Raw genomic sequence first — 17,931 nt, forward strand, 5'->3', positions numbered from 1 at the left:
AATCAATATGAAGTCTATTGGGAAATCACCCCCAAAGGTAGTGCTCTACTAGACTTGGAGCCATGAATCCCAGTCAAATAATCAGTGTATTTAATATGGACCCATACGTACCTCAGTTCAAATCCTATTATCTACCCTCAGACTTTCTTGGAAAAATTCAAAGTATGAACAAGATCTTGATTATTGTTAATAGCAGTCCATCGACTGTGCTGACGGGTCATTGGCTGTGCATCTATCAAACAATGAAGACGATTGAATTTTTTGATCCTCTTGGTCTACCCTACACATTCTACACAGCCCACATCAGCAACTATATTGAGAGCAGTGGGAAAACTATTATTCAAAATCGAAAGAGGGTGCAGGATCTAACGACTAAAAGCTGTGGCTTCCATGCACTACTATATTTTGTGTTCCGATGTCGCGGCTATACCTACAAGCAGTTTCTCCACAGTTATAGTGACAATCCCCGTCTGAACGACTTTCTAGTGGAAAATATCCTCTCAGACCTATACAGTATTGATTTCAGTGCCCTAAGAGTAAAGTGCTTAAAAAAATGTTTGTGAATTTGTGTATTAATAAAATGTATATATACAACAATGTCTTTAAATCTTCACTTTTAGATTTCTTCATCGGTGTATAGGCAACTGTCGTGAATCACTAATGCTGGTAAATCATTTGGATTCACTGTATATTGATCTTGATTGACGGCAGTCAGGGTCAAACTTTCTACAGTACAATGTAACTTCACTCTTGTCATATCTCTTTGTATAGTCAATGATACTATTTGCATTCATATTATGAAATTCATGAGTTTCAATCTGTCTATTTGAAGCAATATCACATACAGTGTTTTCAAGTGGTGAATCACATTTGGTAACTGCCAAATAAAAATCACTTGGTTTATAGTCATAGTAGGTGGTGTTATCACAACGATGACGTAGAAACCAGATTGTCTTGTTACCCCAACAGTTGAATCGTAGACCAGATTCCTCTTCCCAAAATAATTTAAATCCCCGACGATACCAATCTCGTAGAAATAAACTAAAATCACGTTTAGGATTCTTTCCAAACATAGCGGGGTAAGTATTCTCCCAGTGATCACATTTATCATTGTGACAATTGGAGCACAGGTGTCCTCTAGGGTGAGAGTCACATACCTCCTCAAGACATGAATTACATCCTTTAATTTGTACTGCATAGCCTCTATGTAATTTGCAAGGATTACATAATTTACACTTTTCACTAGAGTCATCAATAACTGTACAATTCTCACACTGAGTCCAACTGCCAAGAGTGTACAAGCACATTGGGCACATATAGAATATTTTTCGGTTTCCGATGTCAACTCACTCACAGCTAAAACGACACTGATCATCCTCGCGACATAAATTCAAAGTGGAGGAAAGGGGAGAGGAGTAACTCTGTGACGTTACCTCTATCGAATGAGGGAGGAGCCATCTACATTGAATCCATTGGCAATATTTTCAAAAGTATATCTACAATATGAGTCCGCTCTGTTCCAATTAATATATCAATAAATTGACTTTAGTCATTGGAGTCGCATCTTAAAAGTTTCATTAAAGAGTCCAATGGGGATAATCACTTCTCATTATATTCTCAATTGTTCCCTGACGACATAATATTCTGTGTTTGAAAGATAAAGAAAGAAAATAGTTATCCAAAATTCAATTTTTTTCCGCAAAAACTAGATTCGATTCAATCCTCTATTTTTCAAATTTATTCATTTTTCAATCCTTTCACTCTTACTGTTGACTCTAGATTGGCCCGAAAAGAAATGGAACATTTTCGATTTCGAAACAATTTTATTGAACAATTACAACAACATTAATTATACTATGCATGCATAACGATTAATAATGTTTAGTACTGTTAATTGGATCCAACAAAGGGATTCACTACAGTTAATGTCCATGCGTGAGTGAACTGTAAACTTTAGCGGCGAAGCAAAATCGATATTCTAGCTTGAAATTGCTACTATACACATTAAATCTTGATATTAATGTATACAGTACAAGAAAAAATCACGATCCTTTCGTAATTTCCACCGCAATGTTTGGTGCTCTTGTATTATTAACATCAACTCCACTATCAACTTCTAATAGTGTAAACATTCCACTCGCCATCACAAATATATATACAAATGAGTAAAGTCAAACTGTTCTTCTTCTTCTCACTCCTTTGAATTCTATTCACAGACTAATAAAAACTATAGCAAAAATCCTTTCCTTATATTCCCTCCGCCGCTAATATGTAACCGACTCGCTGATTGGCTGAGAAGGAAACACGTGATCTAACTGTTTCCGGGAAACTCATAACATTTGGCTTGAGCAACAACAACAACAACAACATTGACCTTGACATTTGTCTCGGAAACAATAACAAATACTATTTCTGGATCATAACATTCGCTGAGAGCGTGCACTTGACCAACAACAACAACAAATGCTGTTTTCTATTTCTGGACACCATGACATTTGCTGAGAGCGTGCACTTACAACAACAACAACATCGACCTTGACATTCGCTGAGAGCGTGCACTTACAACAACAACAACATCGACCTTGGAAATTTAGGTCATTGACACACTTTGATTACGCAATCAATTTCTCAGAAATCCATCTCCCCTAGGGACTCTATGCCCATATTAGGAGCCCCGTCAGCATTAAAAATGCTGACATGACCACGTGGTCATGTCACGACCTTTAGGGTCCTTTCTACTAATAAGTATATAATAGTTTAGAAACAAATTGCGTCTATATATTTGCACATCCGGGGGTGAGGGTAAAGCATAGCATATATTAAAGACTTACCCCAACCTAACCTAGGTATCTTTTCCCCCTTAACCCCCCAAAAAGTTTAGTTTTAAACTTTGGATGTTGTGACTGTTGGTGGTTCTGACGGATTATTTTGTCGATGTTATGATGGATTTTGTGGAAGTTATGGCGTTGGATGTCCTGACGGTTGGATGTTATTACGCCTTTCCGTTTCAAACTCCTGTCTGAAAAAATGTGGAATTTCGTATTTTTTTTACCAGAAGAATGATCACAGATGCCTGTTGTTTTTTTTTACAGGGGTGATCGTATCGACCCAGTGATTCTAGAATGTCGGGAGAGAGGTCACTCGGACAGAAATTAAAAGTTCTAGTCCCTTTTTTAAGTTACCAAGAATATTGGAGAGCAACTAGAGCCCTCCCACGCCCCTTTTTTTCTAAAACCGGCGATTCAATATTTGAGATTGCCATTTTGTTCAGCAGAGTTGACAGGCCCAATAAATATCCTTTGCAGTTAACATAACCCCCGCAGCCCCTCGGGAAAGGTCTTTAAGTTAAAAATTTTGCCCATTGTTTACGTATAGTATTTGTTACTGGGAAGTATGCATACATTTTTAGGATGGGGTAAGGGAGAATTTTCTGCTGGGATGACTTTCCAAGGGTAGAATTTACCATGTGGAAGGACGTTCGGGGGGGGGGTGAACTTTAAAGGGGAAGTTTTATGATGGGGGACTCTCCCGTAATTCATGTACGAAATTATTTTTATAAGTCTTGTTTTAGCTTTACCGACTCAATTTTACCCACGGAGATGTTGAGGGTAATTGTCCTGGTTAAATTTTCACTGGGATTTAATTGTCTATAGGATATTTTCGTGGGGAGGGGATTTTTCCGTGTAGATTTAGCCAGATTTTCTGGCATTATTTAAAAAATTATCAGAAATTAAGTAAAAAAATAAATATTCATTTATTTATTTGTTTATGCATGCATGTATTTGTAAATTTTTCCCCAACAACGGCTCCATATTTTTGTTTTAAAATTGGCACCCTGGGATATTTTGCCTGAAAAAAAAAAACGATCCAGATGGGTCACAATTTTTAGAATTTTTTTAAGAGCCCTAATTTCAAAAAGAATTCATATGAGTAACGTCATATCTATGAACATATTTAAAAAGCACAATTACGTCATTTCCGCGTCAGGGGCTGTTCTTTCATTTTTACTATCTATGGCTCATGTAAAAATACACAAAAACATGGCTAAGTATAAAATATCAAATGTAATGATTCTATTTACAAAAGATATTTCCAGCAGTTTGATAATATCTCAAGGACATAAACATAAATTAACTATTGCTCAAAATGAACAAACTAGAGCATCAAATGAGACAAGATCAAGAGGACGACCTTAAAAAATGTAAATCCGCAATCAGTGAAAATGAACATTCTAGACCATCAAATGTGACATGACTAATCCAAGTAGCTAAGGCAAAGGGTATTGAAAAAAAATCTGATGATAAAGAAAATGAATAAAAAAAATATGTCTTTATAATACTGGTGAAAAAGACAATTATGAGTCGAAAACGAAATTTAAGAAAAAAGAAATAAGCGTTAATAGTTAAACGGCAGCGAAAATTACAACGACTCAAAAACGAAACTGAAATATAAAGAAATGCGTGGTTAAAAGATAAGCAGCAGGGGAAATTGCAACGAGTCAATAACGAAAGTGATGCGGTCACTGAAAAAAATCTAAAGTAAAGATGAACTAAATTGAAGGACAAAGACATATGCGATTAAAAGATACGCGGCAGCGAGACTTACAGCGAGGAGAAAAAATGAAGTACAAAAAATGCGGTTACAAGACACACTACAATGGAAATCAGGACGAATCAAAAATTAAAGTGAAGAATAAAGAAATATGTGGCTAAAAGATATGTAACAGTGGAGATATTGGAAGAAGTATTGTGAGACACAAAAAATTATGCCAAAGGTTACATGAAAATGTCCAGGATAATGTAAATCAGCCTGCTGCTTCACTGGAGCAACAGCCTTGGATACGAGACAAGTGACAATGACAATCGATATATATAAAAGCCTGTCTATCACATCGCAAATAAAAAATCGTTAAACACATACAAAAAGTCAAGGATGATGTAAATCAACCTCCTGCTTCACTGTAGCAACAGCATCAGATATGAGACAAGTGACGATGAAAATAGTGGGAAGAAAAAGATGGAATATCGAGTGGCTTTCCACTCTCTGAAATCATGTACACCAGGGCAGTGCTTACCAAGCGGGATGGGAGTGTGCAAAGAACGGCGGACCTGTGAGAGCTATACCAAGAGTGTTGGAACTATGCCAAGCACGGTGGATATGGGACAAGCCTGGTAAAAGGACGCGACTTTGATCATCACAGCAAGCTGGAAATGTACATTACACACTTACTAATTAAAATTAAAGAGCTGTAATAATCAAATCACTGTCACATCACATCAAAAATACATGTACATCAAAATGCATCACATAAAATACATCAAACACAAAGATTCATTTATTCCAAATCAGACCAAAATATTTCTTCAAAACCGCTGCTTTCATACGCTGAATAACTGGTGGATTCTTCGTTGTCTCCCGATTCCTTCTGTGTATTTTTCTTGTTGTCCACGTCAACCAGACTTGACCTTCTTTTCTTCCCTCTTTTGGTTTCTTGAGACGAGCTTGGCCCTCTGGTGTTCATATCCTCTGAGACCATAGGCTCTCTGATTTCCATATTCCTTACCAACCTCGAGTCTAAAATTTCAGGTAGTAAGGATTCATTCCAGAAAGCTTCAAGCTTTTGAAATATTTTCTCCCAGTATTCTTTTGACCGGTGAACTGTAATTATATCCCAGTCATCAATGGAGTAAAAAACTATTAAGGGCAATATATTCCCATCTAGTAACTCGAATTGGCCTTGTATATGGGCAAAATACCTATGATTTTTTTTTAACTGAAGACCTTCACTGGATAATTCAATAAAAAATCCTTTGACTAGATTTTTGGACTGAGCAGCATCAAAAATGGTTTTGAATTCCGGTATATTATGTACAGTTTTTATCTCTATAGGTGTGCCATCAGAGAGCAATCCATCTACAGATGCACCAAGATATTGATGCTGTGGATGCACACTAAGTCCTATTTCATCTCCCTTTATGACATTTAAGTTGAATTTCTTTTCATACGCTTCTAGAGCAACTACTTCTAAATCCAAACCCTTTTTCATAAGGGCAGAGCAGAATCTAGGTGCCAAATTTCGAATTTGCTTAACAATTGGGGCAACTCTAGTGCTATTTTTTCTCGCTGCAATTCTATGAAAATAACTGCTCGTTATTCTCCTAGATCTCTCTTCAACCCAGTTCTCATTTTTTTGATTGCCCCTTGGTATTATAAAACAAACGGCTAATACTGGCACTATCCAATTTTAAATGTTGCTTAGTATATTTTTGTCTGACTGAGCTTATTTCATCAGAAGTCATAACTGGCTTATTGCAGTTTAGTCCCGATCGCCAAAGTTGTTATTTCTGTTTTTTAACTTAGCAAAATGTTTTCCTCCAAGAGAACCATAATAACTTGTCAAATTACTTTTAGATCTTAAGCGATGTTCTGCTGTTTTTTTTCAATACTTTTTCGTCAATCAAGAAGAACTGGACCTAAAAATATTTTTTCAGGCTAGTTGATGTCATTTCGGACCTGAATTATAAGTAAGGCTGGCTCCATTTACTTTTGCTTGGTATGAACCTCCCTTAGACCGGCTTATTTGCTTTCCCCCGATGAACTTTGCAACAACTGACATGTAGCTTTCAGCTAAGTTTGTAGTTGTGTCATTTCGGAGCTGCTCTGATTTTCGACACACAACCTCTACCCCTGTCATAACATCCTCAAACACTTGCATGGGCAGAGTATTCCACTAACTTTCTATTTTGTCATTAATGAATCTAGGGCAACCGGAATCGCATTTTGTGTGGTTTCCAAAAACATTGTACGAACCTCTTTTTAACAGGTTCTTCAATTCTTCCGCTGTTCCATTATTTTTAGAATTCATTTTGATCGAACCCCTTAAATTTTTGGTCAATTGCTGGATAATTCCTCTGGGAAGAAATTTGGTGTACAAACCTTTCTTATTTTTGCACAAGATGCGTTGTATAGTACTTTGTGACGTGATTGGCACATTCATCTTTCCGTATGTTTGAACCGTAAGAGACACACTGTTTTAGCTTATAAAAAACACTTGAATCACCGTCACCAATAAACTCTAAAAACTGTAATCCATGCATCTTTTCACTGGAACGAAAGCCTTCAACTAGAATGTCTGTTTCCATGCTCTTTGAATTTCCGTTATAGTTCAGAAAGCAGAAATGGTCTTCAGGACTTACTTTAGAGTTTGCAGAAGAAAAACATATATAACAATATTTGTTTTTTATGCCAACATATAACAGTTTTTTCGTAAATGCATTTATGATAACCGCAACACAACCTTTGGCTGAATAATCATGCCCTTTGCTACGCTTATTCTACCCTCCATCACATATCACTTTTGTCCAGTATGAGTCCTCTTTATACCTATCTTCATGAAGGGCTAATTTTAAGGCCTCTCGTCCATTTTCTCGCAAAATTTTCGACAAACTATTCATCCAAGCACTACCCACCTGTCTCTCAATACGAGAATAAACTATTTGCGACATTGACTTCACTCCAAGCACTCCGAAGAGTTCACACAATGTAGAATATCCACCTCCAGTCCCCATGGCTCCCCAAACGGCCTTCAAATTCAAGCAACCTTTTAAAATTGAGTCTTTTTTGAGAAAGTAACTTGTTTACTTTCTGTACTAAAGCTTGAAAGATATTCTTTTACACTTGTTACTGGACATTCTGGTTCATTTTTAATCCTCTTTTCCCAGTTACACTTTTTACATTTAACTTTCAGTTCAGTTTGCAGGCCTTTCTTTTCTAATTGTTTTATTATCAAATTTTCATATGATAGTCTACAACTAATCTTGTGTGTGAATACAGAAGCTACTTCACTGAGGAAATGTCTTAGATTTACAATGCAATTTCCATCTGAAATTCCAGATAAGTCAATATCGGTAAATGTTGCTGACCCATCGATACCAGAAGAACCTCCACCGCTTCCCAAATGCTGTGCTTCGTTTAGTTTAGGATTTACTGAAAGTTCTTCTGTAATTTCAGATGAGGTTGAAAAATCCTCTTTTTGTTCTCCAAGCTGTACCTTCCTAAAAATAAAAAATAAAACATAAAAAGGAATGCTGGTTGATAAACCCATCATTCACAACATATATACACATAAGGGAAGTAATTATTGATGTATTGGAAACACTACTACTACTAACAACTCACCGCAGCACTAAGTCACCTGAGGCCAACACAGCTACACACGCGCCCCCCCCCGCTGATTATCGTCAAAGCCCCCTGGTTACCCCCGCCATGGACGTTCCCATTTCCCTTGAATCTTTCTTTATGACATCATTCCACTCCAACCACAGACGACCTGCTTTCCGTTTAGCCCTAGGTGGTTGGCCGGCAGTCTGTCATCTCTCATCCGCAGAACGTGCCCTAGCCATCTCAAACTTTCTCTCATTATAGTCTTAGAAAGGGGGATTGGACCACACTGGGACAAATCCGGATTGACTACTCCCTCTTAATTTATTAACATGTCAATACAACATTTTATTATCATGCCGTCTAGCTGCATCTTCCAGATCCTCGGCAATTTTAGCCAAGGTCTCCACTTCACACCTCCTGAGTTAATATTTTATGCTTTCTCCACTTTCATTACATTTTTATTTTCATATGATCCATTGGAAGTGCTCTGTTTTATACAGCTCATAAGGATAGACATAACTTTACAAATCTCAGGAATAGCTCAGGGATAGATTATTGTTTTTTCCCTTTAGAAACTACTATAAAAAAAAGCCGAAGTAAAGCTCATTGCATATCATTATATACCAGAACTCCAGTGTTAAGGCCCTGGGATGTCTTATTCATAGCTTCACAAGTGTGATAGCTGGAAACCAGGCTCTAGAAAGGCCCCCTACTCCCCCTCCTCGCCCAAAAAACAAAGCTAAAAAACTTTCAAGCAAGTTTGCTTCCTCTATTAGATATCCTGGAGGCAAGTAGTTAATCTTCCTCCAAATCATAAAACATCCTTTCACCTGAAACAGAAATTTTTATTGTTTGTGTAGAGCTGGTAAGATTTTTCTGCATCCTCCTCCATAAAATTACATTGTACGTGCCTGGGAAGCATAATGTGAATTTGTCTCCTAACCATTGTACATATAAAAAAAGTTTTTTTCCATAAATTTTAGATTGAAGGGGATGTAAACCCAGAACCCATCGGAAGTAATTTTAAAAGCTTCTGGACTGGATGGAATGAACATTAGTATATGTAATATTTACTTACCGGTATTTTAAATTCAGCCACCTTCTGTTTACATTTTTCTTCCTCGTGGCTCAAACGTCATTTTGACAGTTTCTATCCGAAAGTCATAATGATATACAGAACAGAGTCCAATCAAAATTGCGGGCTTTCTTCCTATTGGCTGACGAAATAACGCTACCAAGCGGGAAACAGTGGGAAAATAAAGTAAAAATCGAGCAATTTTTTATTTGTATTTTTTTGCTTTTGTATTTAATTTAAATTGTGATAGACATCAGACACTTTCTGTAATAATTGTAGATTATAGAATTTGCATACTGTCCAAAATTCTAGTCTTTGGAGCATATTTCATGACTTGTAGCAAGAAAATAACGAAAACCAAAAATAATTTTTTGCACCAAAAAAAAAAAAAAATCAAGAATTCTGTAACCAACATTTTTTTTTTAAATACCAGTAGAATCAACTGCAAAAATATCTACTTTCATTTCCCATCTACTAAATTTTTATTCAACAAACTAAAATAACTTGTTTTCTTTTTTTCGACAAAAGTAAACAAATATATAGAAAAAGTGAAACCAACATTATTTTACTTTCTAACTCGGGAGTCGTCAAAAAAAAAATCAGCGCAAAATCACTTATATCGCAGCAGTTATTCCCGATTTCCTAGCATAGGGAAAATAGCATTAGCCACTAATAAAGACGATTAGCCTTAAGCTTGATTTTCATATTCAATCTAAGCATTACTCGCTTTAAGATTTATTTATTCATTTATATTATTACTTGTTGTATGATTTTGCTATGATTGTTTATTTAATTTCTGTTCGTTTTGGGTTTCATTTATTTTTTAATAGTAATTTCTGGTCGTTTTCAGTTAAAAATGGCCTTTACTTTTCTTTGAAAAAATTATTTTTCGGAAAGTTGTTTTTAATTGATTTTTGTTCGTTTTTGATTGCAAAAAATTTTTAAGTTTTTAGAAAATCTTTATTTCAAAACCCAACTTTAAAAAAAAATCAAATATTCATCAAAGTATCAAAACTGATATCAAAGTAACAATATCAAAGGGAAAAAATGGGTTTGTGTCAACCTCGGACCTTTTATTATGTGATGTTTGAACTATTTTTCACAAAATTGCTATCTCAAATTTTTATCGGATGGGTTTGGGGAAAAGGGGCGTGGGGGGACTAGATTAAGCTTCGGTCTGTTTTGACTCTTTAAAAGTGAACTAGAACTTTCTATTTTCAATCAAATGAGCCCTCTCTGAAGTTTATATGAGTATCCCTTCTATAAGAACCATATATATCCCCTGAGTATAACTTACAACGCCTGTCCCTGGGCCCTGGGGGGCTGTGTCGACCCTGGAGTTTTAATATCTGATGATTGAACTAAATTTAACAAAATGATCACCTGAAATTTTATCAGATGGGTTTGTCTATCCGATACACCCTAAGGCGTGGAGGGCGGGAAGGTTTAGTTGCCCTCCGATCTTTTTTCACTCTGAGAAAATGAACTACAAAGTTTAATTTTCATTCAAATGAACCCTCTCTGAAGTTTATACGAGCATACCTTCCATAAGAACCATATATGCCACCAGAGCAATACTTACAACGTCTTCCCTGACCCGGGGGGGGGGAGCTGTGTCGACACAGGAGTGTTTCTTATACGACCTTTGAACTATTTTTAACGAAATGACCATACGTAAAGGTGTTTTTGTTATATGATCTTTGAACTATTTTTAAAAAAATGGCTACCTCAAATTTGGAGGAGGCAGTTGCCCTCTGATCACTTTTGACTCTTAAAAAGAGCACTAGAACTCTCGATTTTCAATCGAATGAGTCCCCTTTGAAGTTTCTACGACGAACCCTTCTATATGAAGTGCCTCTGGGGAAAAAACATAAATGGAGTGTGGGAAGAGGCTAGCTACCCTCCAATCACTTTTGACTCCTAAAAAGTGAATTAAAACTTTCATTTTCCAATCAAATGAGCCCTCTAAGAAGTTTATACGAGCATCCCTGCCTTAACAACCATACATGTCCCCAGGGCATAATTTATAACGCCTACCCCTGGGCCCTCGGGGGCTGTGTCGACACCGGAGTTTTTGTTATCAGTACTTTGAACTATTTATAACAAAATATTTATCTCAAAATTTTTATCTGATGCATTTAGGGCGAGGAGGAGGTGTGCTAGTTGCCCTATGATCTCTTTTGACTCTTAAAAAGTGAACAAGAACTTTCAATTTCCAATCAAATGAGCCTTCTCCGAAGTTTATACGAGCATGCCTTCCATAAAGACTATATATGCCCCTAGAGCGTTACTCATAATGCCTGCCTCCGGGTCCTGGCGAGTTATGTCGACACAGGAATCTTTCTTATCTGACCTTTGAACTATTTTTAATGAAATGGGTGTTATAAAAGTTTTGTCAGATGGGCTTGGGAAAAAAAGGGTGTGTGGCGGGGGGGGCTAGCCGGTCTCGGATATCTTTTGACTCTTAAAAATTGAACTAGAACTTTAAATTTCCAATCAAATGAGCCCCCTCTGAAGTTAATACGAGCATCCCTTTCATAAGAACCATATACGCCCCCAGGACAACACTTACAACGTCTATCCCCCGGGCTCTGGGAGGGGGGGGGCGTGTTTGTTATATAATTTTTGTACAATTTCCAAAACACTAGCTATCTCAAAATTTGTAGCGGACAGGTTTGGGGAAAAAGAGCGTAGGGGAAGGGGGGATAGTTTAACTCTCTTAAATCTTAAATAGTGAACTAGAACTTTAAATTTCCAATCAAATTAGCCCTCTATGAAGTTTATACGAGCATCCCTTTCATAAGAACTATACATGCCCATAGGGCATAACTTAAAACGCCTTCCCCTGGGCCCTGGGGGGTTCTATTGACACCGGATATTTTCTTATCTGACCTTTAAACTATTTTTAACAAAATGTCTATCTCAAAATTTTCATCAGATATGTTTTGGAAAAGAAGGCGTGGGGGGGGGCAAGCTGCCCTCGGATCTCTTTTGACAATTAAAAAGTGAGCTCGAACTTTCAGTATCCAATCAAATGAGCACTCTCTGACGTTTATACGAGCATCCCTTCCATACGAACAATATATGCCCCAGGGCATAACTTACAATGCCTGCTCCTGGGCCCTTGGGGGTTGTGACGACACCTGAGTTTTTTTTATCTGACTTTTGAGCAAATTTTAACTTAATGGTTATCTCAAAATTTTTACTGGATACATTTGGGGAAAAAGGGGCGTGGGGGGGCTAGTTGCCCTCCAATCTCTTTTTACTCTGAAAAAACTGAACTAGAACTTTAAATTTCCAATCAAATGAGCTATCTCTGAATTTTGTACGAGCATCCTTTCAATAAGAACCAATTCTTCTCCCAAAGCATAACTTACAGCACCTGCCCTCGGGCCCTGGGGGGCTGTGTTGACCCCTGAGTTTTCTTTATGTTGTCTTTGAACTATTAAAAAAAGCTATCTTAAAGGTCTTATCGGATGGGTATGAGGAAAAAAGGTCGTGGAGGACGGGGGGGGGCTACGTGCCCTCCAATCTCTTTTCACTCTTAAAAAGTGAACTATAACTTTCAATTTCCAATCAAATTATCTATCTTTGAAGCTAATGCGAGCATCCTTTCCATAAGACCCATATATGCCCCCAGGGCATAACTTACCACGTCTTCCCCTGGGCCTTGGTGGGTTTTATCGACACCGTAATTTTTTTTATATGATCTTTGAACTATTTTTAACAAAATAGCTATCTTAAAATTTTTATGGGATGCATTTGGGAAAGACGGGTTTGAGGGGGGGGGGGAGTAAGCTGCTTACCCTCCGATATCTTTTGATACTTAAAAAGGGAAGTAAAACTTTCAATTTCCAATCAAATGAGACCTCTCTGAAGTTTATGCGAGCATTCCTTCCATAAGAACCATATATGCCCCCAGGGCATAACTTATAACCCATGCCCCTGAAGACTCTGGGGGGAGTGTCCTGCTCAAAAAGATAATTTCTAGAACTTTCAACTACGTTGAACAAAATGGCCATATCAAAATTTTGATTGGATGTGTTTGGGGAAATGGTGGGCGTGGAAGGGGTGTCAGTTGCCTTAAAATCACTTTCGACTATTAAAAAGGGAACTAGCAATTTAAATTTCCAATCAAATGAGCCCTTTCTGAAGTTTCAACGACAAGGTTGTCTATACAAAACCTTATAGGCCCCCAGGGCATAACTTACAACCCTCGCTCTGAGGGCTGTGGGGAAGTTGTAATCCTCAAAGATCTAATTTCCAGAACTTAAAACTACGTTTGATAAAATGGCTATCTGAAAATTTTTATTGGATGTGTTTGGGGGAATGATGGGAGTGGGGGGGCTAGTTGCCCTACAATCACTTTCAAATATTAAAAAGGACACTAGCCCTTTGTATTTCCTATCGAATGAGCCTTTTTTGAAGTTTCTACGACAACGCCTTCTATAAAAACCTTATATCACCCCTGGGCATAACTTAAAATCTGTGCCTTGAGGGTTGTAGGGGAATGTTCTCCTCAAAAATACATTTTCTATCTTGATACCCACGATGCTGTATAAAACAGCTATCTCACAATTTTTGAGGGATGTGCATAGTAGAATAATGGGCGTGGGGGGGGGGGCTAGTTGCTCTTAAATCACTGTTTACTATTAAAATGGGTACTAGCCCTTTGAATGTCGAAGTGAATGAGCCTGTTTTGAAGTTTCTACGACAACGCCTTCTATAAAAAACCTTATATGCCCCCAGGCATATAAGGACTAGTTTTAAGTATATAACTTAAAACCCTTGCCCTGAGGGTTGTGGGGGATTTTCCTCCTCAAAAACATATTTTCTATCTGGAAATCAACTACGCTGAACAAAATGGCTATCTCAAAATTTTGATTGGATGTGTGGAGGAATAATGGCGTGGGGAGGCTAGTTGCCCTCCAATCACTTTCGACTATTAAAAAGGGCACTATCCCTTTGAATTTCCAATCTAATGAGTCCCTTTTGAATTTTCTACGACAACACCTTCTATAAAAATCTTATATGCCCCCAGGGCATAACTTAAAATCCTTGCCCTGAGGGTTGTGGGGGAGTGTCCTCCTCAAAAATAAATTGTTTTTCGGGAAATCAACTACGCTGAACAAAATGGCTAACTCAAAATTTTGATCGGATGTGTTTGGGGGAAAAATGGACGTGGGGGGGCTGGTTGCCCTCCAATCATTTTCGACTATTAAAAAGAGCACTAGAACTCTCAATTTCCAATTGAATGATTCCCTTTTGAAGTTTTTACGACGACCCCTTCCATATGAAGTGCCTTTGGGAAAAAAACAAATAATAATAAATAAATAATAAAACATCTGAGTCGTATGACCTTTACTATAGGCAACGCTACAGCGTTGCCTCTGATCTCTTTAAATCTTTCTTGTCCCTTTATATTAAAAGAAAAAAAAATTAATGAATGAAGAATCAAAGGAAGAATTCATTGATCATAATCCAGTTTTTTTTTACGGAAGAACACATGGAAGATTTAATGTAGACGCGAAATAAATCGTGACTTATGTTTATATATTTCCTACTTCTTAGTGAATTTAACAACTTGAAAGTAAAATGCGATTTTTCTGCTTCTTCTTGAATTGAAAGAAAAAACTTTACTAACTTTTGAACTTAAAGGAAAAATAGCAAAATACCGTTTTTCAACTGACAACAAAATATAATGACTTCGTTCAATTATATGAACAAATGCTTGGGTTCAATGAGTTTTGGTTGTTACTCTTTTTGAACTTCCACTTTCTTCCATTTTTTCCACTTTATTTATTTAAAAAAAAATTAATGTTTTCACTTTTATAACTTTGATAAATCAAATATTATCAACATTTTAAAGAATAAATATCAGCATATGTATATTAAACTGAGAATGCACATTCATTTGTATTTTTTTCAGTAAAGTGCAAATTATTTTCTAGCCTTGGAAAGGCATAGGGGTTTGAACCCTACTCATGTTAATTTCTGCTCGCTTTGAGTTTGACTCGGTTATTTATTGTAATTTCTGTTCGTTTTGGGTTTCATTTGTTTATCGATGCCGATTTATATGGTAGTTTTTCGCTTGGTAGATTATTTAATTTTCTTGTTGCTCATTTTTGGTTAAATGGAGTTCTTTACTTTTCTTTGAAAAACTTGTTTATTTTGTGGAAAACATTTTTTAAATTAATTTACATGAAAGCCACTGGTAGAACTTCATTCACAGGAAGGGGGAGGGAGGTAGCTTGCATTTTTTTTCTGATAAAGCTCATTTATATTACTAAACATTGACATTACGATTTTTAATCTTTGGAATGTCATTTATAAAATCAAAACGTCGTTCAGATTAAACCAAAACAAAATAATAATGTTTAAAAGGGTTAGAATTATTTAGTAAGAGAGTAAACATTTTTTTACAAAAATACTAAAAGTCTTAATATATTGGCCCTATTTTCGGGAGCCTTTTTTGACGGATTAACAAAAACAACGACAAATTACTAGACAATTGTATTTTATAAGAAAAACAACATTAGAATAGGGTGAAAAACGAAATAAAAACAAATCTTATTCAATTCCAACAAAGTAGATATAGTGGTGTCGAGTTCAGGGAGACTTTCGTATTTTCGTAAAAAATTGAACAAAAAGACAAATTTGCATCCCCACCCGTGTATGTTGAACAATAAATACCCCCCCCCCCCCACTACTTCTCACCCCCACTCTCAATTTTCTTGAATTGACATCAGTTAGTAGGTTAGAGTTTTTCATCCATTGCTCAGGTTGTGTTTCTATAGCTCTTACGTTAAATTAGGCCTATGTTTACGGAATGGTTTCATGGGTTGTGTGAAAGCCACTCTGTCAAAGTGATTGACAAAGGCAATATGGAAAGAGCCCAAAAGAGGCACCAAATAGCCTGTGTAATCATCTCGTATAAAGGAATCATCTTTTTTCATCTTTTTCTCATCTTTCTCTTATAAGTGTTTTTCGGGATCGGGAGGATCGGGATCGTTTCGAGGATCGTTGTTTCTCTCTTCCGAGGAAGTGTGTTTCGAGGATCGGGATCGGAATCGGGAGCAATAATAAGAAAATTTCTCATGCTCAAATAGCTTCCGTTTCCTTTTTAATTCGATACTGCTTTGGCCAATCGGTGCCAAAAATACTACTTATGTCCGACCCTTAAAGAATAATATTTACTAATTGCAAAAATCTTACACAACAGAGCAAAATAAGATGTCAAAACACACTCGAAATATATACAACAGAGAATTATAATAATGCGAATCAGAGTCATGAAGGGCAGTTCTGGGTAAGGAATTGAGGGTGGTGGACCTACGGTGAGTTTTTTTTACGTACTTAATTTTGTCTGACAACTCGTCTTGTCTAGATATTTACAGTTCCCTTCTATAAGAAACATCAGTAGAATTCTTGTTTTAAAGTTATTATAGTCTACAAACAAATCAATAAAACTATTTGTTTTCTAAGTAAACAAATTCCAGTTTAGCTTTTAAAACTTAACCTGTGGTGGACAATCAGTTAAAAAAATTTTATCCTTCATCAAACTAAAAGTGCTACCCTTTTCTATATATTGACTCTCTTTAATCATTTAAAGAGTGGAACTTGTGCCGACACAGAGCTTCACTATAGATTACCCCCGCCCTAGATACCGCAAGGTTGGTACCTTGGTACCACAAGCGGAGAACAAACGGTTCTAAATTATCATTTTTCCTTGGGCAGATAATCATTACTCCATGACTGATGTTGTGGAAAGAGGAGCCATTTTACCAGTTTATTAGAGCCATGTTTATTGTCCTGAATCGTGAGTTACGTTTTCTAATTAAAGTCTGCTTACTGTTTAATCGCAACCTTTTCTCCCGTTTCTTTCCTTTGTGCAAGTACAACCGTTCCGAAAGTTCCATCTCCAAGAGGACCAATCATCTTATATCTTTCCATTTTTTCACTAGAAAGTCCTTTATGTCAAATTTCTCCACTATTAGTTTTTCTTGGGCAGAAGATACTGAAGCTTAGAATTCCAGGACAATGCAGGTCCAAGTTAAAATTGATTTTTGGTTTCCGTTAGATACCAGGGATATACAATGACGTCGCTAAGCGCGCACAATATTTACCTTTTTAACTGTTCATGACTGTATTCTACTAACAATGAATTCTTGGAATCTTCATAATGTGAGACATCTGGGGGACTGCGAAAACTTTGATATGCCAAGTTACAGGATGCCTTCGGGGATCGGACCTTCACAACTAGGGAATTTTTGCTGCAGTAATCTAAAAGTGTTTTTGTGATTTTTTTTTGTCAAACTAATACTTATAGTTTAATCTTTAAAATTACCACACCCATTGATTGGTCTAATCTATTTTTTCTGTGTTTCTGTTTTTTGTTGCTTTTTTTTCCAAGAATAGGTTATGTCCTCTAACAGAAATAGACTTTCTAACTATTTATTTAAGCTATTTCTTTAAGCAGCAAATCCGGAAATGCTACCTTTTTCTGAACCCTTGCTCTTTACGCTGAAGTCTGGAGTTAAATAAATCTTATTAAAATTCAACAGCCATTGTATTCAAGCAGTCTCTTTGATAGAATTATGACAACAAGTTAAACTTTAGCGTAAAGAGTGAGGGTTAAGGAAGGGGCATCCCCCCCTCATATACGAAATATTTTCTCTTCTTTTTAAGTTTTA

The 17,931-nt window shown here is 36.6% G+C and overlaps 1 protein-coding gene and 1 pseudogene across 1 annotated transcript in view; both read right to left on the reverse strand.

Annotated features, from left to right (window-relative positions):
* Window positions 1–17,215, reverse strand: part of LOC148945511 (uncharacterized) — a 198,986-nt gene extending 181,771 nt beyond the window's left edge. The window contains exon 1 of the mRNA XM_089098780.1: window positions 17,091–17,215. Coding sequence (XP_088954906.1) covers window positions 17,091–17,191 — 101 coding nt within the window. The 5' untranslated portion in view covers window positions 17,192–17,215. The remainder of the gene's footprint in view (window positions 1–17,090) is intronic.
* On the reverse strand, window positions 5,336–8,121 carry LOC148945512 (uncharacterized; annotated as a pseudogene).
* Window positions 17,216–17,931: the final 716 nt, after the last annotated feature.

The sequence above is a fragment of the Artemia sp. Qi Xiang Cuo genome, chromosome 13, assembly GCF_049724085.1.
Source record: "Artemia sp. Qi Xiang Cuo chromosome 13, ASM4972408v1, whole genome shotgun sequence".
In the NCBI taxonomy this organism is placed as follows: Eukaryota; Metazoa; Arthropoda; class Branchiopoda; order Anostraca; family Artemiidae; genus Artemia; species Artemia sp. Qi Xiang Cuo.